The sequence below is a fragment of the Sycon ciliatum genome, chromosome 1, assembly GCF_964019385.1.
Source record: "Sycon ciliatum chromosome 1, ocSycCili1.1, whole genome shotgun sequence".
NCBI lineage: Eukaryota > Metazoa > Porifera > Calcarea > Leucosolenida > Sycettidae > Sycon > Sycon ciliatum.
The window spans coordinates 1968062-1994554 of NC_088643.1; the positions used below are offsets into that span (position 1 = coordinate 1968062).

At 47.9% G+C, this 26493-nt stretch overlaps 1 protein-coding gene across 1 annotated transcript in view; it reads left to right on the top strand.

The window, feature by feature from the left end:
• Nucleotides 1–26493, top strand: part of LOC135809864 (dynein axonemal heavy chain 5-like) — a 65171-nt gene that overhangs the window by 30943 nt on the left and 7735 nt on the right. The window contains exons 34-58 of the mRNA XM_065323308.1: nt 722–935; nt 1773–1882; nt 2260–2616; nt 3831–3953; nt 4457–4587; nt 4795–4948; nt 5429–5593; nt 6055–6281; nt 6775–6997; nt 9374–9475; nt 11296–11370; nt 11960–12127; nt 12902–13117; nt 14636–14773; nt 15312–15439; nt 16168–16336; nt 16804–16959; nt 17764–18055; nt 19918–20153; nt 20961–21287; nt 21670–21825; nt 22214–22429; nt 22807–23206; nt 23544–23632; nt 26358–26474. Of these exons, the coding sequence (XP_065179380.1) occupies nt 722–935; nt 1773–1882; nt 2260–2616; nt 3831–3953; nt 4457–4587; nt 4795–4948; nt 5429–5593; nt 6055–6281; nt 6775–6997; nt 9374–9475; nt 11296–11370; nt 11960–12127; nt 12902–13117; nt 14636–14773; nt 15312–15439; nt 16168–16336; nt 16804–16959; nt 17764–18055; nt 19918–20153; nt 20961–21287; nt 21670–21825; nt 22214–22429; nt 22807–23206; nt 23544–23632; nt 26358–26474 (4689 nt within the window). The remainder of the gene's footprint in view (nt 1–721; nt 936–1772; nt 1883–2259; nt 2617–3830; nt 3954–4456; nt 4588–4794; nt 4949–5428; nt 5594–6054; nt 6282–6774; nt 6998–9373; nt 9476–11295; nt 11371–11959; nt 12128–12901; nt 13118–14635; nt 14774–15311; nt 15440–16167; nt 16337–16803; nt 16960–17763; nt 18056–19917; nt 20154–20960; nt 21288–21669; nt 21826–22213; nt 22430–22806; nt 23207–23543; nt 23633–26357; nt 26475–26493) is intronic.

Sequence of the window (26493 nt, forward strand, 5' to 3'; positions counted from 1 at the left end):
AGACTTTTGTAGTTATTTTATTAGTAACCAATGAAAGACCATGAAGTAGAGTCAGTCCAGTGGCTACTGCCCGACGGGCAATGGAATCCGTTCCTGCCCGTCGTCACTTGACGACGGGCAGTGGATCTAGTTCCATCACCTTGACTCGAGCAGGCAGGACCGCGCTTTCCAGCCCGCACTGTTTGATCTGTCATTGGTCACTCCAAGGCGACAATCACGTGACATACGGGAACAAACCGATTACCCTCCCTCGGGAAAAAAATTCAAAAATTGAAGCCAATTGCAAGCATTCCCAGGCATTTGGTGCCATTTCAGTGTACATGGACTTTTGATTCTGCAACAAACCATGATCGGGGACAAGGATTTGCCACGTTTGCGCTGAGATCCTCGCGCTTTGTTGTAGTGTGCTCAAAAAAAAAAAAAAACGGCCGAAAAAGTGGGCGGCCATGGCCGCCCCGGCCGGTGCGGTTCCGACGCCCTTGAGCAGTCACTCTGTGGCTACTTTCTATTCATTGGTCCTCAAAGACTTTACAAATACAGTCAAATAGAGATGCTATGTGAATGACGTCATGTGGTGTCGCTCTACACAGAGCACCTAACACGATGATGTGATGATGATGTAATGATGATGTTATCCCATGACCTCCATAATCTAGGCATCCATGTGCACAAGGTCTGACTAAACTGTTACTGGTGTTTATCTGCACTTCCTGGTGTTTAGATTACCAATGAAATTGTGCGACAGACTATCGAGATGCAGGGCTTCTACAGCTTGGAGAAGCCTGGTGATTTCACCAGTATTGTCGACATTCAGTTCCTGGCTGCCATGATTCACCCCGGCGGAGGTCGCAACGACATTCCCAGTCGTCTGAAACGACAGTTTTCCGTCATCAACTGTACTCTGCCATCCGATGCCTCCATCGACAAGATCTTTGGTACGGAATGAGAGTAGTTGTGCATGAGGTTGAGTTGTGTTCTGGTGTGCGAGAACTGCAGGGAATTGTATGACCATATGGCGTCCTGCCCTGTGATCAGTCAGCATACCTGATAACCATCCCAATTTGGTCGGGACCGTCCTGATATCGAATACTCACCCAAAAGTGCATTCGTCGCATGCCTCACAGACACATGTGTATACATTATTATTACCTAGGTATGTCATTGTCCAGATCTCAGGTTTGCAAAGGTTGCCAGGTATGGGTCAAGTACCGTATTTTCCCGTTTATGAGATTAGTCGACCCCGGTTATAAGTCAAAGCCCCATACATAGGACCTCAATTTCCCGGATTGATGGAAGTTAAACCCCGACTATAAGTCGACTACACTTCTTTTGGTTCCGTTTTCAGGTCGCTGAAAGGTCGACATAAATATATTCGGGAAAATACAGTAATTAGTCATGTGATCATTCAAAGTGATCAGTCATGTGATCATTCAAAGTGATCATTCAAGTGATCATTCAAGTGATCAGATACAGCATTCTTTAATGTGGTAGCTGCATTCTGCTAGTAAACAGACATGTCATTGCCACCACCCAAAAAGAATGATGCGGGACAGGTCCTCAGTGCTTGAATAGGTGTTCTACTATCGGCCGGTGTGTAGTGTTTGCTTATTGAGGATGTAGCTCCCTGTTTTACGAGCGCTTGTAATTTGGCTATTTTCAAGACGATCATTTGTGGCGTCAAGGGATGATGTTCTCCAGCGTGTATGAGTGCTATAACGTTACGAGCGTATCACACTTACAATAAGTGCTTTCAATTGCGTTGCTCTGAGCAGGTTCTATCTCGGAAGGGTACTTCTGCAAGGAGCGTGGCTTCAAGGCGGATGTTGTGGACTTGGCACACCGACTCGTTCAGACAACACGTCAATTGTGGCAGGCAACTAAGGTGGGTTGTGTTCACTTCTGGTCATGAACACGGCCACCAAAACACACATATGCTCACATACACACACACAGTATGCTCACACCATGTACCATGTATATGTCCGTTGCAAGAGAAGCACGCAAATCTGCAAATGTATTGGACACACACACACACACACACACACACACACACACACACGTCCGACCCAACCTCCCCCCCCCCCCCCCCACACACACACATACGCTCTCTTGATATTTTGGCCTTCAGATATTATACTGTCAGAAAGAAGGACCACTGACTCTTTATCACACCAGACATACATATCAAAGTCGCCTGTCAAGACAATTATAGCTAGGCATTGTTTTTACTCTTTTGTATGGACATACATGTGCCTTCAGGTGAAGATGTTGCCAACGCCAGCCAAGTTCCACTACATCTTCAACTTGCGTGATCTCTCCCGCATCTGGGAGGGAATACTCACCATTGACAGCGACATCCTTAAGGAACGGGAGTTGCTCATGTCGCTGTGGAAACACGAATGCCAGCGCGTCATCTCGGACCGCTTTACGAACCCACAGGATAAGGAATGGTTTAACAAGGCCATCACACGCGTCGCCACCGAAGATCTCGACAATGAGATCGCTAGTCTAATCCCGGAAGAGCCGTACTTCGTGGATTTCTTGCAAGACCCACCGGAGGCCACGGGTGAAGAGCCGGAAGACCAGGAGTTGGAAGCTCCAAAGATTTACGAGCCCGTAAGCTATTGCTATGGTATATGCGTTTCAAGAGTACATAACCCCCAAGAGTGTGCAACTCTATCTATGTGGTCTGCGACAGCAGAACTTCACATCACTTGCCGAACCAGTACACATTATTTGCAAATGCAGGGCTTGTACACAACCCTGCTCTCGGTTGAACTCTCTCGTGGCCACTTTGCACTGTTTGTCAGGGTAACCTTTTGAACTGCATCACGTGATGTGAAGTTCTGCCGTTGCAGCACTGTCTAGAGGCTGTGCAAGCAGTTGCACACTCTTGGGGGTTAAGTGCTCTTGATTTTATGTATTACAGTAGAACTCTGATCAGATGCAACACCCCCACCCCCTTCCCCCCTCCCCCCCCCCCCCCCCCCATTCACCCCACCCCACCCCCGATGGGCAGCAGAAAAGTGTACCTATATCCCAGGTACTTGGTATCCTGACTTACTTTAGTGTTTTATGACTACAGTCAACTTCTCTTATAACGACACTCGGCGGGGCATCAAAAAGGTGTCCGTATTCGCGAAGTGTCGTTATACCTGAAGTCTCATTATATGTATTACACTGGGATGGGACTTTGCTCTGGGCAAGGAAGTTCTGTCGTTATTCGCGAATTGTCGTTATATCCGCAGTCGTTATTAGCGAAGTTGACTGTACACCCTTGCTCTGGACAATGGCTGTACTAAGCATGTGTGCATCTCATCAGAGTACTGTACGGGGAGAACATTTCATCGGTCAATAATTATTTCGTCCAACTCCAAAGCAAGGGAGTTCGTCCGGTTGTAAATTTAGCCCATGGTCCATGGATCATAAGAGTGTATTGAAAAGCTGGAAAAATCGACATTCGCCCAGCATTTAATTTAGTCCAAAAAGCTCTTTGGGCGAAAAAGACGAATTTAAATTCCAGACAAAATATGCTAAGTGAGTTCCACTGCTCGTAAATGCTACATGCTACTCACCATATAACATATTTGGTAGTTGTATTTGCATTTGTGTTTCATGGCAACCTATTATTTTTCGATCACTACCAAACTGTAGTGGAACATTTGCAAAACCAGAATTATCCCTCTAAATTCTACGGTGGCTCAAACAATGGTATTTTTGTGAGCAGAGAGATGTTCACCAAGTCTTTGACAATTATACATGGTCAATGCACTACTGCATGTGCCAACAAAAAACTCTGCTTTGTTTCCGTCTCATGTACTGGCATGTAGATTCCACCGTACGATGAACTGGAGGAACGCTTGACGATGTTCATGACCCAGTACAACGAGACGATCCGAGGCGCTGGAATGGACTTGGTCTTCTTCAAGGACGCCATGGTGCACTTGATCAAGGTTAGATGGCGGTGATGCCAATGGTCTTGGTGGACTCATCTGTTGGCTTAGCTTCTGATTCTGGTAGACAGACCTGGATTCTGAATTTTGGGGACTCATTTGTAGGTCATCTGATACTGGTGGACTCATCTGGAGCTCATCTGATACTGGTAGAGCCATGTGCATGGATTCCTCTGCGAGCTTTTAAATCTGTTGCAGTGTCTGTTTCTAATTATTCTGATGGCTTTGAGTACATAAGGTAGCACGGTACTCGGAGGCATTGTAAAGTTTATGCTGATTGTCGTGGGAATCACTCATTTTGTCGTCAGCTTGATGTTAACTGTGTATGTGTGTTAATGTTTGTATATTTATGTGGATGTGAGAATGTGGATGTCTGTATGTGGTTGTGTTTATTTGCTTTTGTGTATGTGCACCCGTGTGGATGTGTCTGTGTGGATGTGTGTCTGTGTGCACCCGTGTGTCTGTGTGGATGTGCGGATGTGTCTGCATTCTTGTCATGGTAGATCTCCCGTGTGATTCGTACCAGCAAGGGACACAGTTTGCTGGTCGGTGTCGGTGGCTCTGGAAAGCAGAGCTTGACGCGACTGGCGTCATTCATTGCGAACTACAAGATCTTCCAAATAACACTGACAAGGTATGCACGTAGTAGATAAATAACTCTGACAAAGTTTACCAACATGTCGTTTATGCATAACACTGACACACATTGATATGTAGTATGTCCAGGCTTAGAAATTTGTTCTCACATCTTTCCTTTTTCCAAGAAGTAATAGTACTCACTGTGTAGGAGCGGGTGCTAATAAGACCTGTTTGTGTCCGGGTGTTTGTGCTTGCCCGATAGGTCCTACAACATCAGTAACCTGCAGGATGATCTCAAAGTTCTGTACCGCACTGCCGGACATCAGGGAAAGGGTATCACGTTCATCTTTACAGATCAAGAAATCAAGGACGAGGCTTTCCTGGAGTATTTGAACAACGTGCTGGCGTCCGGAGAGGTATGTCTATCAAATCAGGGGCGTAGCTGGTCCCCCTTTCGGGGGGGGGGGGTACACAGCCGCATATGTGTAGGATGGCTGTGGCATAGGTCGACATTTAGAGGGGGGGGGGGGGTGCACGTGCCCCCGTGCTCTATGCAGGCTTCGCGCCTGCAAGTGATGCTCTGTGTACGAGGCGATGTGGATGGTCTGGCAGTGAAGTTTAAATGCCGATACAGTTATGCATGTGGCTACCAACCACTATGTCAGCCCCATTACCACCAGGTATTGGTGTTTTTATCTCTCTCTATTTCCCTTCCATCTCTGCCTCTCTCCCCCCGTCTCTGCCTCTCTCTCTCTCTCTCTCTCTCTCTCTCTCTCTCTCTCTCTCTCTCTCTCTCTCTCTCTCTCTCTCTCTCTCTCTCTCTCTCTCTCTCCCATCTCTGCTTCTCACTCTCCTCCTCTCCTTCATTTGATATCACCACTGGTGTTCAATTGCAGGTAGCTAACCTATTTGCCCGTGACGAGCAGGATGAGATCTTGAATGAACTGATTTCGATCATGAAAAAGGAGTTTCCCCGACGTCCGCCCACTCTCGAGAATCTCTACGATTATTTCCTGTACCGCTGTCGCCAGAACCTGCACGTCGTCCTCTGTTTCTCACCGGTGAGTCATGCAAGTTGTCCTTTGCTTGCTGTGTTTCTTTGCCCGGGATTCTTTTCAGTTTTCCCGCACACACCATGCTATTCTCCTGAGTGGTGTGCTAGGCAGTGGTGGGCTCTTATGCTTATGAAATTTGTGAATGCATATCTGTGAAAAGATAATGTGCCCCTTTCTGAATACAATGAATTCTGATAGGTCATACCCGATTAGGCAGCTGGAAAGTGTATTCTGAGTATTCTGACATACTTCTTATCCCGACCGATAACTAAGTTTCTTCAGCAAGGAACTATACAACCATGCTCTCAACACTGTACGTACTGAGCAGAATAATTATGTCTTATCCGAGCACTAGTATCCTGTGCTACGTGAATTCCACTGTAGTATCCATGTTCGTTTCCCCTCTCCCTATCTCCACCTCTCCCCCCCCCCCCCCTCTCTCCCTTTCATTCTATATGCTCATTCAGGTGGGTGAGAAGTTCCGTAACCGCGCTCTCAAGTTCCCAGCGTTGATTTCCGGCTGTACCATGGACTGGTTCAGTCGCTGGCCCAAAGAAGCCCTGCAGGCGGTGGCCAGGCATTTCCTGGCCTCCTACGACATCGTGTGCACGCCCGAAGTCAAGAAGGAAGTCGTGTTTGCCATGGGTGTCTTCCAGGATCGGGTGGCTGAGGCCTGTGTGGACTACTTTCACAGGTAACATTACCGCCACTGTGCATGGATTCACACAGCCCTTCATAGCCTGGCATGTCCTGGATTTATTCAGTCAGCTATGACAAAGACCTGTTCCTATGGTGACCAATAGAACATGGCGACCGGGAAAGCATTGGTGTTGTTGTTTGCAGTGCACCCCCCCCCCCCCCCCCCCCCAGCTCTCGGAGTTCTAATGCTTAGTCACACAGTACTTTGCACGTAGCCAGGTGATGGTGATGGTGTTCCTGCACATGCGCTACCCTGAGTCAGATTGACTTTCATGCAAACTATTATCTCATTTTAGCTAGGTACATGACAGCTGCAGTGACCTTTATACAGTCCCATACCAGTTTGATGTTACTGGAAACACGTCACACGATCACGAGATTATAAAGTCACATGACCAAGAGATCATGAAGTCACGTGACCGAGATCATGTGACCATTGAGCAATATCAACACGTGATTGTCGACAAATGTTTTCCGTCTGGCTGTAGATACCGTCGAACGGCTCACGTCACGCCAAAGTCCTATCTCTCTTTCATCAACGGCTACAAGACCATCTACTCTCAGAAGCACAACGATATCGGCATGCTGGCCAAGCGCATGAAAACAGGTCTGGACAAGCTGATCGAGGCCAGCGAGAGCGTGGCACAGCTCTCCAAGGAACTGGCTGTCAAGGAGAAGGACCTAGCCGTTGCCTCAGTTAAGGCAGAGAAGGTGAGAAATCATCGGACAGCAGATTCTCAAATTGTATTTCCTGGGGATCACACATAGGATTTGCCCCCCCCCCCCCCCACCCCTCTCTCTTTTCAGATGTACTTGGTCCGACTTATTAAAATGTGCGTTTCGCTTCGAACATCAACCAAAAATATTCAAATAATCTCAGGACGGAATAAACCTTCCAGCTATCTAACACTATCATTCAGTTGTCAATTTGTGATGTTGAAGAAGAAATGGCTCCAACTCCAAAGAAGGCAGCGGCTCAGGATCCTAGTCGACTCGAGCATTTTGCGTCCAAATTTTGTCGTCAGAGGACTCCTGTTGCTTCTCGCGCAACACAGAGAAGGCCTGGTGCTGAAATCAACACCCCGCTGCGATGGGGGATTGTCACGGAGTACCAGAACCTCCTGGGCGATCGTTCTCGAGTGCCTCCTGGCGGATTGAAATCGCTGCAATCGCTGTTTCCTTGGCAGAATTTCAACAAACGCGTCATCCAGAAATTCGTGCTGAAAACACCAGCATCGCTCCGTCCAGTTTGCTCATCTCTCTCGCAGTCGTTCACGGTGTGGCGGCCGACGAATCAAGATCACAGAAGAGATCGTCGAGAAGTTGATCGAAATAAATAACCGGCCTTGAGGTCGACTTTCAGGCGACAACCTGACTGGAAAACTGAAGCGCAGAAAGGGTGAATTATCCGGCGGATACGGTGCGGAGTCCTCGGATCCGCGCGCGGAGCTGCGATCGCGATGCGTCACAAGATCGCCAGTCTCCGGGGCCGGGGCCAGTGGATTCGTGAAACAGGCAGGGAAGAGCAGCTTAGAGCACGCATGGTCTGACTGCATGACATGTCTACACAGATCAGACTCAGTACGCGCGCGGTACACGGTGGTCAGAAGTATTTTTTTATGCGTGGTGGTTTACATGGTTTACTTGTTCGCCTCATTTGAAGGTGTCGTGGGAGCTTCAGGCTAAAACAGGCTACAGCCACCATTCTGGTAGTCGCACTACACGAGGAGGAGGCGAAGTCGATCGTGGAAATCGTGCCTATGGAGTGAAAAAATCAAAGAAGCGCAGTGTAGCTTGGAGGAGATGAAAAAAATTTCGACGTTTTTGCAGGTTGACGCACTTGCAGATGCGCCCTGAGACACCAGCAGCGATGAAAACTAGAAGGTCAGGCCAAGAAACGACACAGTAGTTATCTGTCTACCGTCTCTTGGTTGATTTTTTAGTACAGGTGCTCCTTTGTACATATGCTTGAGTTTTGAAGTGAAGCGCACATTTTAATAAGTCGGACCAAGTACATAATACCCTCACGCACTTCATAGACTTACGATATGAGGCAAAACAGAATGGCGTCGTATACATTGAAGTGGAGCCTCTGAGCAGTAAAGTTCCAGGCTGTAGCAAACTTCAATGCTAGGTTGTAGGGTTTGCCGTAGGGTTTGCCAACAACAGGCCATGTGTACTGGTGGACTAGCCTATATACAGTCAAACCTCGTTAGGACAAACACTGATAAGGCGAACTTTCCATTAGTACGAACTAGGGCCAATCCTATGGTTGGCCAGGCATCATATCAAGTCAAAATTATTCGTTTACGACGAGCTCCTGTATGGCAAACTTTCGCGAAGACGAACTATTTTCAAGTGTGATTTGAATAAAATCAGCACGTAGTACGAACTTTGGGTGCGTGCGCGTGTGCTGGCTGTCTTTTTTTCTTTCTTTTTTCGATAGCCGGGTCCATACATTGATTGTACGTACATAGATCTACGTAGTGAATCGTAGGAGACACACTGACGTGCGTGCTATCTAGGCCAAGCTTCAGCGTACACTGTTCGCGTCGTTGATCGAGTTGTGAAGTGTTTTGTGAAGCAAAGAGCGTTGATCCGTAGAGGGTAGTGGCGTTCCAGCGGATGCGGAAAACTCGGCCTCCACTGGCTCCGACCGAGTCTCACACGAACCGTGAACTTTTTTGTAAAGTATGGATGTTGAGATGCTGTGCTTCACATGCACACACGTAATCACTCATATTCAATCTATGGTTTATCGTAATGTATTTGTTTGTATATGGAAGCACAGTCTCGAATTGTAGCACATTGCCTGTTTCTGGCTTATGCTGAGAATAAATGCTTCCCATTTCCCACAGTATGCACCTTCACGTAAATACAATCCATATGATACGCATATCGATTTTTTGTCAGATCTGGATAAGAAGAACTCCCGATAAGACAAACAAATTTGTTCAGCCCCTTGAAGTTCGTCCTAACGAGGTTTGACTGTAATTGTAATGATGTCTTTGTCATTATGTTGTGATGTCATGTTGTGATGTCATGTTGTGATGTCATGGTGTTAACACAACGATTTCATGTGTTCAGGTGCTGGTGGAAGTGACAGCTAGTGCCCAGGCAGCTGAGAAGGTCAAGGCCGAGGTTCAGAAAGTCAAGGATAAGGCTCAGGCTATTGTCGACGCTATCGCGGTAAGGGCAGGGAATACTAGCACTGGATAACGCTGTACAGACTCACCCAGGCTGAACAAAGTCATAATGCAAGCATTAATGTTGTCAATGGTGGTGATAGTGTCATGTGCAATCAGCAATTTCCTACAGTGTACGGTGCTGTACTGCCCAGAGTGTTCTACTGGTGAGGGGTAGAAGGCATGATCTAGTGCACAGTGACATTAAATGACATAATGTAACAAAATGTCACATTATGTTACATTATGTCACATAATGTAACAAAATGTCACATTATGTTACATTATGTGACATAAAATTGGTTGTGGCGACAAACGCGATTAGGCCGGCTGCAGGGACGCCGTAATGTCGCACTCGCCCCAGCACCATTCAAACAATTCCTTTTGGCAGTTCACGGCACGAACTTCAACAAAGCCCCGTGAATGCGTACCAGGGGAAGGCTAGACAGCATGTCTCTAGACATCAATAGGCATCGTATGAAAAGCCAGTCAATAGCACTAAAGAGCGAAAGCCTTTGTCACGGTTCGGTTTCACTCGCGCACCGGGCCCGAGCTGCCAGCACAAACAAACGCCGGGCGCGAGCTGGCAGCACAAACAAACACCGTACTCACACGAGACCGTTGGGCCAACGGATGGCCACAGCCATCAAAAACAGGAACAAACCCATCCACGGCTCTTTCTCTTGCTAGCTGTGCTGCTGCGTGCATCCAACTGTTTTGCAATTTCTCCCTCCCACCCACGCCTCCTGGTATTTATTATCGCTCTACACTATCCTACGTCTCACAATGAGTGCCACTCAGCATGATGGTACTCCAAGCTACATTGTATTTGATCTGTCCTAGCTCACTATTCTGGACAAAATATTAATTCAATTGCAATGAAGCGTCGGGGGCCGGCGGGGGCATTCGGCGGCTTGGTCTGATTCCTAGCTTGTTGGTAACCGGCTTGAGGTTTCCAAGGTTGCTATGACAACGTGCAGTCATGCGCAGGGCCACCCAACATGCATTTGGGGGCCCAGGAAAGACAGAAACGCGTTGCTAGGCAACAGCAAAAGCGCTCGGCGAGTATCACGCTACTCATGCAGCGCGCACGTTGGCTTAGGGTATCACGCTACCCTTGCACTGCGGGGTACCACATTGCCCCTCGCTGGAATCAGACCCGCGCCCCGGATACCTTGCGCTGGCCTCCTGATGGCCAAACTCAACCAACTTGTGCGCTGTGACTGGGGTTGTGCATGTATTAGCAACATAATGTGGCCCAGGTCGGCAGACTTTCAATTAGCCAAGCAAGCTACTCAGGCCAGGTTGCATGATCACTATTCGCAGCACTTATCGTCCATGCAGCAGTCGGGTTAATGTAACATAATGTGACATAATGTGACCGGCTATGCACATGCAGGCCATTGTCGATTCGAAGTTTCGGCAAACTTCTCACGTGCTCTAGAATTCAGTTCTGGCAAGTCACGAGTCAAGTCCTGTCCGCGAGAAAACTGAAAACAAGAGACTGAGTGTCACGAGTTGAACACACTGGAAAGTCACCAGCTTACCTTAGCACACACAGCTATCTGAGCATAACATGTACTATGTGTGTTGGGTGAAGTAGAGAGGGTGGGTTCTTTCTGCCAACATTATTTGACGGTTGTAGGCATCTGAATCATTTTCTGGTGACAGTCTTTCTTTCTGTGTTGGTGCTTACTTATGTGTGTGTGTGTGTGTGTGTGTGTGTGTATGTGTGTGTGTGTGTGTGTGTGTCATGTGGGTGTATGTGTGTATGTGTTTGTGTTCATGTGTCTGTGGATGTGCACACCTAATTGTGTGAGGTAGACTGATAAGGCAGTAGCTGAGGGAAAACTAGAGGCAGCGAGACCGGCATTAGAGGAAGCAGAAGCAGCCCTGCAGGTATGTTTAGCGATGCAAATATCCAATCTTCCTCTGCAGTGCCTGTGTGCCTTGCACTGCATGAAAGGATTAAAGCATCATTGTGTTTGTATTAGATATCATATTTTCATGGGTGTGTATCCAGATGGCAATTGTGACTGTATGTATGCGAGTGTCATAGTCGCTTCTACTTCACTCTTCCAAGTTGTGGTATGCTGCATGATTTTTGTTTAGGCGAGTTATAGCAGGTTGCTGCCCTCAGTTGGGCTAATAACATCTGTGGTTTGATAATTACCTAGTATTTCCGACTAGTTGGATCTCTTCCTGTCCCTTTCTTTCTGTACCTCCCCTTCCTCCCCTCTCTCTTTGTCTGTCTGTCTGTCTGTCTGTCTGTCTGTCTGTCTGTCTGTCTGTCTGTCTGTCTGTCTGTCTGTCTGTCTGTCTGTCTGTCTGTCTGTCTGTCTATCTCTGTCTGTCTCTCTCTATCTCTCTCTCTCTCTCTCTCTCTCTCTCTCTCTCTCTCTCCCCCCGCCCCTCTCTCTCTCTCTCTCTCTCTCTCCCTTCTCTCACCGTCTTTGGTGTTTGTGTATTCGTGACTGTGTGGTGTCAGACAATCAAACCAGCTCACATTTCCACTGTACGTAAGCTGGCCAATCCGCCGCATCTCATCATGCGCATCATGGATTGCGTACTCATTCTGTTCCAACGCAAACTCAGCACGTGGACAATGGACAAGGAGAAGCCTACCAACTCGCCGTCCTGGTCCGAGTCATTGAAGGTTGGAGAATGTGTCTAGGTCATCCATTTTTCTTTCATTTTTGTACTGAAGTGCACAGTCCAGTAAAGGACAGAATGGGTAGACAGAACCATGGTGAAGACATGACAATACAGCTGGAAGCCGTAGCAGCGTGCTGATAAATTGGGCCTACGTCCCCCGACCGTGGGTCCTGGCTTACTACCTGTGCATTGTGAATATCTCCTTTATCCCACGTTCTTACTCGTGTGATTTACCTTCATTCTCTGGCTAATCTTGCTGGACATTATGCCTCTCGACAATGACATGTTGTAACGATTGCACTGCAACGCTCCGTTTTGTGTTTCCATCTAGCGGAATTTGGAAGCAAATCACACCTCCTTTGGAAGTCTCAAGTCGTAATGTTATGACCTGTCTCACATGGCTCCACTTGTCATAGTTACTCATGGCCAGATTCTGTATGATTACTAGTACTATTCATGCCACTGCAATGCTACAGCACATGCAGCCTGACTCCTCTTATCATGACAACATGTACCCACCATGGGAAAACCCCTTGCATCTTCCGCATCATCGCTCTTTATATGTTCCACTGGATGCTTACACTGTCTCGCCTGATTATGCATTGATTATGCATTGATTATGCATTGGTTATGCATTGATATGCATTGATTATGCATTGGTTATGCATTGATATGCATTGATTATGCATTGCTATGCATTGCTATGATTTATGAATTGTTTATGCATTGGTTATGCATTGATTTTTCATTGCTTCGATTCTGCAATCTGCTTCAGTTGATGAGCGCTGGAGGTTTCCTGAACACGCTGCAAACCTTCCCCAAGGACACAATCAACGCCGAGACAGTTGAGCTGCTAAGGCCCTACTTTGCAATGGATGACTATAACCTAGCCAGTGCCAAGAAGGTGTGCGGTGACGTGGCTGGATTGTGCTCGTGGACTTTGGCCATGGCTGCCTTCTTTGAGATTAACAGAGAAGTCCTGCCGTTGAAGGTAAGCGAACGTCGGAGAGAGCAGAGGGGAGGAGAGGGAGAGAGACAGATGGAGAGAGAGGAGAGACAGAGAGAGACAGAGAGACAGAGAGAGAGACAGAGAGAGACATAGAGAGAGAGACATAGAGAGAGACAGAGAGAGAGAGAGACAGAGAGAGAGAGAGAGAGAGAGAGAGAGAGAGAGAGAGAGAGAGAGAGAGAGAGAGAGAGAGAGAGAGAGAGAGAGAGAGAGAGAGAGAGAGAGAGAGAGAGAGAGAGAGAGAGAGAGAGAGAGAGAGAGAGAGAGGGAGAGGGAGAGGGAGAGGGAGAGGGAGAGGGAGAGGGAGAGGGAGAGGGAGAGGGAGAGGGAGAGGGAGAGGGAGAGGGAGAGGGAGAGGGAGAGGGAGAGGGAGAGGGAGAGGGAGAGGGAGAGGGAGAGGGAGAGGGAGAGGGAGAGGGAGAGGGAGAGGGAGAGGGAGAGGGAGAGGGAGAGGGAGAGGGAGAGAGAGAGGGAGAGGGAGAGAGACAGAGAGAGACAGAGAGAGAGACAGAGAGAGAGAGACAGAGAGAGAGACAGAGAGAGAGAGAGAGAGACAGAGAGAGAGACAGAGAGAGAGAGACAGAGAGAGAGACAGAGAGAGAGAGACAGAGAGAGAGACAGAGAGAGAGAGACAGAGAGAGAGACAGAGAGAGAGACAGAGAGAGAGAGACAGAGAGAGAGACAGAGAGAGAGACAGAGAGAGAGACAGAGAGAGAGACAGAGAGAGAGACAGATAGAGAGACAGAGAGAGAGAGACAGAGAGAGAGAGACAGAGAGAGAGAGACAGAGAGAGAGACAGAGAGAGAGAGACAGAGAGAGAGACAGAGAGAGACAGAGAGAGAGACAGAGAGAGACAGAGAGAGACAGAGAGAGAGAGAGAGACAGAGAGACAGAGAGACAGAGAGACAGAGAGAGAGAGAGATGTTCTGGCTTGTTTCCCTGCCATAGCAATCGTAATCCAAGTGTGGGGTTGACGCAGCTTTCAAAATCTTGGTGTGTTTGTGTGTGTGTGTGGGGGGGGGGGGGTAGGAGGGTGAGAAAGAGCAGGCCTGCTCCAACTCAGTTCCCATGTAGAGCTGCAGGATGCCTCACCACTCTAGCTGTGTGACTATTATGTATTAGCAAAGTTTGCATGAGTATTTGTTGTACCCTTGGCATTGTGCAAACAGTGCCATATGCAGGTGTATAATCTGGGAACTCTCGCTATTGTGGTGTTTACAATGTATGTGTCTGGTGCGCTTAAGGAGACGGGAAACAAAGTATTGTTGCCGCTATCCTGAGTGTCGTATGTTACTGGTCATCAGACAGCATAGATAGTCAATTATTGCTAACTCCTCTCAGAGTAACTGCAACGATGCTTTATTCCCCTTCGCATCACGTGTACAATGCTCTGTATGTAGCTGCATCAAGCACTTTCATGAGCTGCTGCCACAACTCTCCCTGAGTGTACCCATGTGTCTGTGTATCCACTCTGGTGCGTGTATACGTATGTGAGTTTAGGCCAATCTTGTGAAAGCCGAAGCTAAGCTAGCCGTTGCCCAGGGTGAGCTCAACGCCGCACAAGCACAGCTGGACGAGAAGGAAGCTGAACTAGCTGCAGTACAAGCCATGTACGACAAGGCCATGACCGAGAAACAGGTAACTAATTTGTGGAGTACCCGGAATAAGCTGATTGTGCAATGCTGTAGTTTGCACCGGCAACACCCCACACGGACACCAGGGCATGGTTGTGTGGGGTACATGTATTGGACAGTGCAGGCTGGATCGCAGTGTACTCGCATGCATTACTCGTACCTTCCATGTTTGGCAATGCATTACTTTTGGCTGCGTCGCAAAAAAATGAAATGCACTTGTCACCTTGTTATCATGGTGAAATGGATATTTGGGTTTGAATTTTTGAATTTTTTCCTAGTATTATGGCCAAGATGGTCTAAATATTGTAGTGTAATTACGCTAAGTCAGAGCTCACAGTCACTCTGGTTGCAATGTCTTAGTCTTTGAATGCGGCGAATGTCCCATGATTAACATCACCACGAGACAGGGAGTGATGACACTTTGTGATTGGCACGGCATGTCCCATTGTAGCATGTAATGAGTACTTTCCCTATACTACCTTGTACGTAATTGACTATTCGATGTCGCTGTGTGTGTTTGCACGCCATCCTATACCCCGTAGACACTTATTGATGACGCAGATACGTGCCGTAGAAAGATGGCCGCCGCCAGTGCCTTGATTGGTGGACTGTCCGGTGAGAAGGACAGATGGACTATCCAGAGCAAAGAATTCCAGGATCAGATTGGAAGGTAAGCCATGGCCCTCAGCAGACACTTATTTTATTTTTTGCTGCACCTCGTTGCATGTTAAGACAGGTATTTGAATTGAGGAGAGGGTGAGACCAACCACGGAAAAAAGAGGGAAAGAGAGGTAATTATGTCTTTTCCGTGATCACAGGAATTTTTTAAATATACAGTCATGTGTCTGTGTGTGCCACTGCGGGATGGTTGATATGGCACTGCGAGATGGTTGCTATGCCACTGCGGGATGGTTGCTATGCCACTGCGGGTTGGTTGCTATGCCACTGCGGGATGGTTGCTATGCCACTGCGGGATGGTTGCTGTGCCACTGCGGGATGGTTGCTAACAGAACTCATGTACATCTGTCTCATGGCCATACATCTATCATGTTGGTTCCAACTTCACTCAACCTCTTCATCTATGGGGCACATGATGTCAGCCATGTTGGTTCCACTGTCCGCATGACATGATCCCTTTCTACGCAAACTAAGTCACATAATGGTTCATGAATCTACTCAGTCCACATTCCCGCTCCGTTTTTCTTTCCTTCCAGTTGCGTCTTCCTTTCTTCTCTAACGTTATTTTACCTTTCTCGTTCCGTTCGTCCCTCTTGATATTTGTACGGTTGAGGCAAAGAACTGAAATAATAAAAACCAAACCAAACCCAACATGACAAGTATTTGTAACCACTCTTTTGGAAATCTGTTTGTGTGTGTATACGCTGCTCTACTCTCCAGGCTGGTAGGAGATGTACTGCTGTGCACTGGATTCCTGTCTTACTCGGGGCCGTTCAATCAAGAGTTCCGCGATCTGTTGCTGGACGACTGGAAGAAGGAACTAAAGACGCGCGGTATTCCGTTCACTGGTAGTCTCGACGTCACTGGCATGTTGGTGGACTCTGCTACGGTAAGTGTGTGCCAGGATGTTATTAGAGGTTTGGCTCAGGTAACTGGAAGGCCAATGAAATTATGTCGCCAGTACAGACTCGAATCACGTCATGATAAAATCCCTCTGCCCTCTTCCCTTCTCTTATCTTCCCTCAACTCCCCCCCCCCCCCATCCACAGATACATACATACGTACTGTTTTACAGTTAGTAATTTGATATTTTGGACATTTGTTTCATGGCGGGTTTCAACAAGTGTTGTCATGGGATCCTGGCACGGCGCAGGCTCTGAAACATTCAGATGTAAACACTAAATATATGAATTCGCCTTCAGCATGGGTAAATTGCCTTTACTGTTTGCCAGTACGGCAGTAGCCACAATTTCAAACTTTGCTATTCGAATTTCTCTGTGCCTAATGGTGTTCATCCATTGGTGGAATGCTGCCACTGTCATTGCCATTTCCATCGCCATTATCATTGCTGTGTAGGTCGGTGAGTGGGGTCTGCAAGGACTGCCCAACGACGAGCTCTCGGTGCAGAACGGCATCATCGTCACCAAGGCAACGCGCTACCCGCTGCTCATGGATCCGCAGGGTCAGGGCAAGACCTGGGTCAAGAACAAGGAAGCTCAGAACGAAATGCAGGTGAGTACGGTGACGTTTGTACTGGTTGTCACATGATGGTGGTCAGGGGTACTAACGTTACCAGTTAGTGTGACTGGCTACATACAAGTACTGCTGTACAATGTTGCAGTGATGGATATTATGATGTTTCAGTATGACGTCATACCAAGAGTCCATTATTCCCGCAGAGTGTGCAACTTCACTTATCAGATGTGGGACGGCGAAATCCGTGTTGCACGTCATTGTGTGACATCATGAGTAGGGGAAGTGTGGACCGTGGTGACCGCGTTGACGGAATGAGGCAAGTCCGACCACAAAAATGACGTACATCACGGATTACGCCGTCCCACAACCCCATCCCAGCTGTGCACTCTGGGGGATTAAGGACTCTTGGTCATACTCTTAGCTAGAAAATCCTGTGTACATACCCTCCTACCACTCTGCAGACAATCTTCACAGACCTTGGTCAAATGTGCTGTTTTGTGCAAGTGAACGAATCCAGAATTCACGACTCGTAGTAAGGACAGATTTTCACCAAACGCAGTGCTGACTCATTCCTTGACCGGTCATGATACTCGTGTTCTCACACGTCAATGAGCAGCCAATCATCCATATTACATTATAAAATTCTGTAGAATATTGTTGTGATGTCAGTACTCAGATGGAAAGCCAAGGAGAATATTAAATGGAAACAATATGCCAACATGTGACCCACAGTTTTCCTTGTTTCCATTTAGTATTGTTGTCCATGGTATATCCACTCAAACACATTGAAATCCCAAGACTGCTTCGGTTGCTCATTCTTTATCTCCTTCTGGGTCACAGTTAACATCGCTCAACAACAAGTATTTCAGAACACATCTCGAGGACTGTCTTTCCCTTGGCAAACCAATCCTCATCGAAGACATTGGTGAAGAGCTCGACCCGGCACTCGACAACGTGCTGGAGAAGAACTTCATCAAGAGTGGCAGTACGCTGAAGGTGAAAGTTGGTGACAAGGAGGTGGATGTCATGAAGGGATTCATGCTTTACATCACAACCAAACTTCCCAATCCGTCGTATACACCCGAGATTTCGGCCAGAACATCCATCATCGACTTCACTGTCACAATGAAGGGTAAGTCTCAACAAATCAAGAAGACATAGTCAATGTGAGGATGAAGTCATTGTGATGTCATCGCTGAGCTAATGCAGGGGCGGATACAGGTTCAGGGGGTTCGGACGAACCCCCTAAAATAATTTCGACCATGGGTCCAGTCGATTTTTTGTGATCTCCACGTGCGCAGCCAGCGAAGTGTATGTAGCGTACATGCAGCGTAGCCAGTAGACTTCACTGGCAATCCTGCGTGCATGCAGTAGTCACGTACAGGCAGTGCAGGTACTACAGGTCACTGCATGCATGCAGTGGTACATGGTCGGGACTGTTGTACGCGTACCGTTCGAATCGAAGGGTCTGTACGCGTATCATGTGACTTGAAACGATCGACAGTTCAAGTGGTGGAGCAAAAGGAGGAAAAACTGCCACTTTGCCTCCTTCCTTGTCGTTTTGTTTTATTTCGCGCTGGCTGGACTGTATGTTTCCTCCGTCGCAGTGCAAAGATAATGTTTGTGTTTGTCGTGTAGTTTGCCATGTCGCGGTGGAGCAAAAGGTGGAGAAACTGCCACTTGTCCTCATTACCTTCCTTGTCGTTTTGTTTTATTTCGCGCCGGCTGGACTGTAGGTTTCCTCCGTCGCAGTACGAAGATAATGTTTGTGTTTGTCGTGTAGTTTGCCATGTCGCGACGTCTGCCAAAGAGGCGAGCGGCCGATCAGCTGCCATTGAGCTTGGCTTCGTTCCGCCATGTACGCCATGAATGTGACGACACGGAGTCCCAGCCGGAGGACAGTCAGAGAACTTCGCCTTCCGTCAGTTCGGAAAATGCTGCAGTCACGGCCTTAGTTTCTGCCTGTGCTGCAGCTTTGTACTTTGTAAAGCTCTAAACGCATTACCCTTGTCTTATTGGCCAAGCAATGCAAGGGATACCGTGACAATAAAGATTTTGCAACTCCCGGTGTAGTGAACGAACCGAAAACAGTTTGAAGCGAATTTAATTCTGTGCACTCGAAAAAATTTGAACCCCCCCTGAAAAATTCCTGGATCCGCCCCTGTAATGGAATGCACAATGATGTCATTATGGACAGCCAGTCCTGTGTGTGGTTGCGGACCACACATTCAATGTCTCTCGAGCGGTGGTCATCATAGGCAGTAGGGGTCAAACGGCTGTACCTTTAACTAACGAACGGGTAATTTTCTTAACGGGCGGGTTAACGGGTACCCTTTAGCAGCCATGTTTTAATTTTTGCGCAATTTCCATATAAACCCTGATAGTAATTTATCTGTTCTCAGGTTGCATTTTGATATCACATTGTGATTCGCCAGTTGGTTTGAGTCTGATAGTCGCAGAGGTGGATCTACTAGGTGCGAAAATGCAATAACAATGCAGGCATGTAGCTTGGAGTTGTAAATAATTGACTCCCGCCTGCAATGCACGATCCCAGCAGCGTGGTTTCGTACTGACTTGATCACCGAAATCGAAACGGGTACCCTTTTACTCACGGTACCTGAGATTAACGGGCGGGTACCCGGGTACCCGGAACACCCCTTTGACCCCTACCACACTACACACACTACACACACCAAGCACACTATGCACAATCTCAGAAGTAAGGGTGACGCTTCGTGCAGTTTCATTTAGAAAAAGGCATTCGAGCCGACAAGCTTGTTCCCTTAGCTCTGCAAAACACTGAACATCGTTTTCACATTATTATAATATTTTAGCAACTTTTCTCCATTTCGCCATCATCAGGTCAGGCACATTCTGCTGCCGAAATACTCCAAACAACACGTGCAGTGTGTCCACATTTGTGTCACCGACATGCTATCTATAGTTTCTGAACCAGTGTTGTTCTGTCCGTTCCATTACCGGGTGTGTCTGCAGGTCTTGGTGATCAGCTGCTTGGCTTGGTGATTCTGAAAGAGAAGAGGGAGCTGGAGGCCGAGCGTGTGGCCCTGCTAGAAGACGTCACCTCCAACAAGAGGAAGATGCAGGAACTCGAGGACAACCTGCTGTACCGGCTGACGTCGACCAAGGGCTCCCTGGTGGACGATGAGACGCTGATCGATGTACTGCGCACGACCAAGTCGACTTCTGAAGACGTCAAGCAGAAACTACAGGTCAGCCATGCAACCTGCTGACTGTTAACCTACGTGTGTAGTGACCACGGACTGCCTTAGTCAGAATGAAGTGAAACAAGGTGATGGCTGGGGTAGGGGGGGGGGGGCACTCCCATCCATAGAACAGGAGCATTCATGTTGTACCAAGCACTTCGGATGTGCAGTGAAACCGGTCTAAGACGACCGCTCAAGGGACCTGCAAAATGTGGTCTCTGTTGCCGGGTGGTCTCCTTACCCAGGGTCGTTTGACTGCAAATAGCATTACTGGGTCCTGGTCACAGTGGTCTCCTCTGAGGCAGGTGGTCACCTTGACAGGTTTTCCTGTACATCACACCAAAGACATGTGATCCTGTGAGTGTGTATGTGACTTACACCTGCTTTGTTTGAGTAGTTTGACCCATGGGGAAAGTACAAATGAGTTGTCATATACATCTAAGTGAAAAGCTGGGAGCCGTGACATGAACCTTTGTAAAACTGGGCACTGCTGGTTTTGCTTGCACATGGCAAGCCGGATTTTAGGGAAAGCTATAGCAAACGTAACGATAGCTGTAAGCTCTAGAACACCCACTCACATGATCAGCTCACGGGCACGCTTCATTAGTGAGGTGTGTGCATGGCTAGATGTAACTCTTGTATGTGCCTTTGTATCTCTTATCCGGTGCTGTGCACATGTTGCTTGTGTAGATTGCTGCCGACAATTGTTTTGATGTGATGCATTTACACAGACACTACAGATGTAACTAGATGTAACTCTTGAATGTGATGCTGTATCTCCTTCCCGGTGCCATGCACATGCTCCTTGTGTAGGTTGCTGCTGACACAGAGATCAAGATCACATCTGCACGTGAGGAGTTCCGACCGGTGGCCACCCGTGGCAGCATTCTCTACTTCTTGATCACAAACATGAGCATGGTCAACTGCATGTACCAGACGTCTCTGCCGCAGTTCCTGGGGCTGTTCGACAACTCCATGGAGCGCAGCACCAAGTCTCCCGTCACCGCGAAGAGAATCGCCGCCATTGTGGAGTACTTGACGTTTGAGGTATTCCGCTACACGTCGCGTGGTCTCTACGAGGAGGACAAATTCCTGTTCACGCTGCTCTTGGCACTGAAAATAGACCTGAACAATAACAAGGTTAGTCCTAGTGACTGAACTGACTGAGCGTACAATACGTGTCCTACATATTGTACTGTTTTGTGCAATGTTATCGCATGAGCTGATTGTCAAGTAACTGGTGGTGTTAGTGGACATTATTGCGTAATTTGTAGTTACTTGGTCTTTTTTCTTCTCTATAGATTGTCCTACATATTGTAATGTTTTCTCTATTTTCTCAGTAGGAACCGTTTCTTTCCTAATCACTCACAGACTCCATTGCAGCCATTTACACATTAGGTTTCCTCAATCAAAACATTCAAATATGGTCTATTTGCAGCATACATCACCTCAAATGTTCACCATATTTCCAGGACTGTTTCTAGCCTTGAAGGTGTTGGTTGTGCCGATGTTGTGTACGTAGGTAAAACATCGTGAGTTCAGTACGCTGATCAAGGGAGGTGCTGCTTTGGATCTGAATGCTGTGGAACCTAAGCCAGCCAAGTGGATCCTGGACTTGACCTGGCTCAACTTGGTCGAGCTCAGCAAGCTACCTCAGTTCTCCGAGATCCTCAGCCAGGTGAGAACGCCGCTGTCACTACACATCATGTCATTATGCATGTGTATCACACGCCTGCTGCCTACATTACCGTGTATGTGCCGCGTATCCAGGGCATGTCCCTGACCTGGTGCATAGGAACTACCATGACATAACCGCATGTTACGATGTTGTCATCTTATCGGGACTTTTCTGCCATGACGTCATCATGACTTAATCACTCTAACAATGACAGTGATCTCCTTCGGAAATCTAGACACAGACAAAACATTGTAATTAGACGGAGGGTAAACACGGGCCACCATACTTCGCACACATACCACTACGTGTACACATACCACTACACATACCAGTACACATGCAAGTACATGGCCACAAATGGTATTATTCTGTGTTGTTGTTTGTGTAGATTGCTCGCAATGACAAGGCCTGGAAGGCTTGGTTTGACGTTGAGGCACCGGAGGAGACTCCGTGTCCAGATGGCTATGAGCACTCGCTGGACACATTCCGTCGCCTGCTGCTGGTCAGGAGCTGGTGTCCGGATCGTACAGCCGTGCAAGCACGCAAATACATCACCGAGTCACTGGGTCTGCGCTTTGCGGAGGGTGTCATCCTGGACCTGAGGGTATGTACTGCATTAGCAATGACCTCACTACTGCAGATGCACAAACAGAAGCTCCTAAGTAGATCTTCTCCCCCCCCCCCCCCCCTCCAGCTGTAACCTGCGCTGATTTTAATACTGGTATGCCTCCAAAACATGGCCAGCTTGGTCAGGTCAAATTGCAATGAAGCAATAATGTATTCTTGCTTGGGTACGCTCCTTCATGCATATAACTGTTTTTGTGTGTACGTGTGTCCACGTGTGTGTATAATTATGTGTGTCCGTGTGTGTCCATGTGTGTCGACGTGTCTGTGTGTCCATGTGTGTCCACGTTTCTGTGTGTGTATGTGTCCATGTGTGTCCACGTATATCCGTATGTCCATTGTGTGCGTGTGGTGCAGGATCTTCACGCGGAGAGTACTCCCCGTACACCCATGATCGGACTGCTGTCGATGGGATCGGATCCCACGGCCGACATTGAGAACCTGGCAAAGCGCGAGAATCTGGAATGCCGAGCCATCAGTATGGGTCAAGGGCAGGACGTGCACGCACGACGTCTTCTACAACAATTTATGGGCGGTGGAGGATGGGCGCTGCTGCAGAACTGCCATTTAGGTCTTGACTTCATGGATGAGCTCTTCTTGCTCATGGTGGATGCGGAGAACATTCACGAGGACTTCCGCTTGTGGATGACAACAGAGGTGCACCCGAAGTTCCCAATTTCCTTGTTGCAGATCGGCTTGAAATTCACTAATGAGCCGCCGCAGGGAATCAAGGCCGGTCTCAAACGAACCTACACTGGTAAGATGACGCATGCTGGAGCTGTGTGTGTGTGTGTGTGTGTATGTGTGCGTTATGTCTCTGTTTGTGCATGTGTCACTAAGGTCAGTGGCTGGCTTACTGTTATCACTGGTTGCACATGTATAGCGCATGGAGATGTGCTGGTCGCTATACTACAGTATGACTAGCTTAGTCCTGGCATCTGGTGCAAGTAGTTTTTGTAAGTCAAAGACCTTGCACTCGCATGTAACTAGGTATCTGTATGTGAACTACTATCCATAGGTGTATGTGTGTACGTGTGTACGTGTGTGCACGTGTGTGCGTGTGTGCACATGTGTGCGTGTGTGTGATGATGTAGGTATCAGCCAGGACCAGTTGGACATCAGCAACCTGCCTCAGTGGAAACCAATGCTCTTCGGCTTGGCATTCCTACACACAACTGTCCAGGTATATATGGCCCGATATCTGAGACTTTCGACCTTCGGGGCTACGCGGTTTTTTTGAGAAAACACTAAAAACAAATTTGTTTGCAAAAAATCGATTCCGTCAAAGCAAAGTGCAGAGACGACAATGGCGGAATAAAATTGAAGGCGATTCTTGTGTCAGTTGGTTATTGGGCTCACGGAGCACAGCAGCCGCGATCCCATGGACGGTGATGCATCGTTCTTTGTGGATATCCTGTCAAGCGGCGACAGCGCTTCTAGTTCTGAGAGCGCATGTCAGGCGAATCGATCGCAAGTGACACGCGGGTACCTCTCGGGGGCGACGATGATGAGGACTTGGCCTGGATGAGTATGATCAAGGCCAACCACAGTCTGCCTCAGCGATAGCTGCTACAGCTCCAGGCAAGGACAACCAGGTGGATTCCTGAGGGTACGCCGCTTGCAAGGTCGCTGGGCGCCCTTGCGCGAGTGGCAGAGCTGTTTCCTGAGTGTCACGCCAGACCTGCTAAAACAGCACGAAATGATGCGAGTTTTCTTTGCGACGATGATCCTAAAATGTTTGGGATGGCAAGCTCGATACTCGAGCTAATAATGGCGAATCAGACCATCACGGAGCACATGAGGCTGGGCAATCTCGAGTAACATTCTGTTACTTTTGAGTTGGTGGTGTGAAACGCTTGTCAGGCTGGTTTACTGATGTTTGGAAATGGTCTGTCTCCACAAAGTGCAACAAGGCGAATCTGGACGCATTTGCTCTGTTTGACTCCTTCACAATAAGTATGTGAATGCTGTCACATGTATCATGGTGTTCCGTCAAAATCTGTTGCAGACTATCCTGTCAAGCATGTCCATCACAAGGAGAACAGATAAATCACCTCTCCTTCTAATGCTGCTATTGCTGCTGTTGCAACTACACAACCTCAATAAAGTCACGGAATGCTGGAAATGAAGTACCTGAACAGTCAAAACACTTTACTATATTAGTTGGCTAGTGATATCACATGGAAACAATTTTCGGTGGTTCCAAACACACTGATCTTTCAAAATTGTAAAAAAAGAACAATTCATTAACATGACTCCTGACTGTAAAATGCATTTCTACATGGTCAATATTGGTCTGGTGGCCGTGAAACGAAGTCACAATACTCTACAAAGGCAAGACATCAATTTGCAATAAAAAAATCAATTTCACCAAAACAGCCCCGAAGGTCGATTTTCTCAGATATCAGTCCATATTGTGTGCTGTACTCTGCATGCTGTGCTTTGCTGGACTCTGCATGCTGTGCTTTGCTGGACTCTGCTGTGCTGTGCTTTGCTGGACTCTGCTGTGCTGTGCTTTGCTGTACTCTGCTGTGCTGTGTGCTGTGCTGTGAGCTGTGATTTGGCGATTTTTACACACACACACACACACACACACACACACACACACACACACACACACACACACACACACACACACACACACACCAACACACACACACACACACACACACACACACACACACACACACACACACACACACACACACACACACACACACACACACACACACACACACACACACACACACACACACACACACACACACACACACACACACACACACACACACACACACACACACACACACACACACACACACACACACACACACACACACACACACACACACACACACACACACACACACACACACACACACACACACACACACACACACACACACACACACACACACACACACACACACACACACACACACACACACACACACACACACACACACACACACACACACACACACACACACACACACACACACACACACACACACACACACACACACACACACACACACACACACACACACACACACACACACACACACACACACACACACACACACACACACACACACACACACACACACACACACACACACACACACACACACACACACACACACACACACACACACACACACACACACACACACACACACACACACACACACACACACACACACACACACACACACACACACACACACACACACACACACACACACACACACACACACACACACACACACACACACACACACACACACACACACACACACACACACACACACACACACACACACACACACACACACACACACACACACACACACACACACACACACACACACACACACACACACACACACACACACACACACACACACACACACACACACACACACACACACACACACACACACACACACACACACACACACACACACACACACACACACACACACACACACACACACATATACAAGCCCATCCTGGGTCACGATGGCTAGGTCAAACCTACGGCTGAGCTCTTGTTCTTCATCTTCCTGGTGATCCGCTGACACCCCCTAAGGGCAGAAAACTACGGCTGTTAGGCCCCCATGGGGATTTTGTGAGGAGCTCAAAATATGCGTCCTCTTCCAAAAACTGTCGGTTGTGTACTGTGCAGTGCTGTTCTGTGTGCTGTGCAGTGCTGTACTGTGTGGTGGGTGCTCCGCTCTGCTGGGTGCCGTGTGCTCTGTCCTGTGGTAGTCTGTGCTCTGCTCTGCAGTGGGTTATCCGTATCGCATGATGTGCAGCATCATGCTACTAGTTTCTGTAATGGTTTATCCGGAATCATTTTCCCTGTGGTCATCACTTGCAATCTATCTCACTGCTTTGTGCAGGAACGTCGCAAATTTGGTCCGCTGGGTTGGAACATCCCGTATGAGTTCAATCAGGCCGATTTCACCTCCACTATGCAGTTCTTCCAGAACCACCTCGATGATCTAGACTTGAAGAAGGTAAGATCCACGCTAAGCA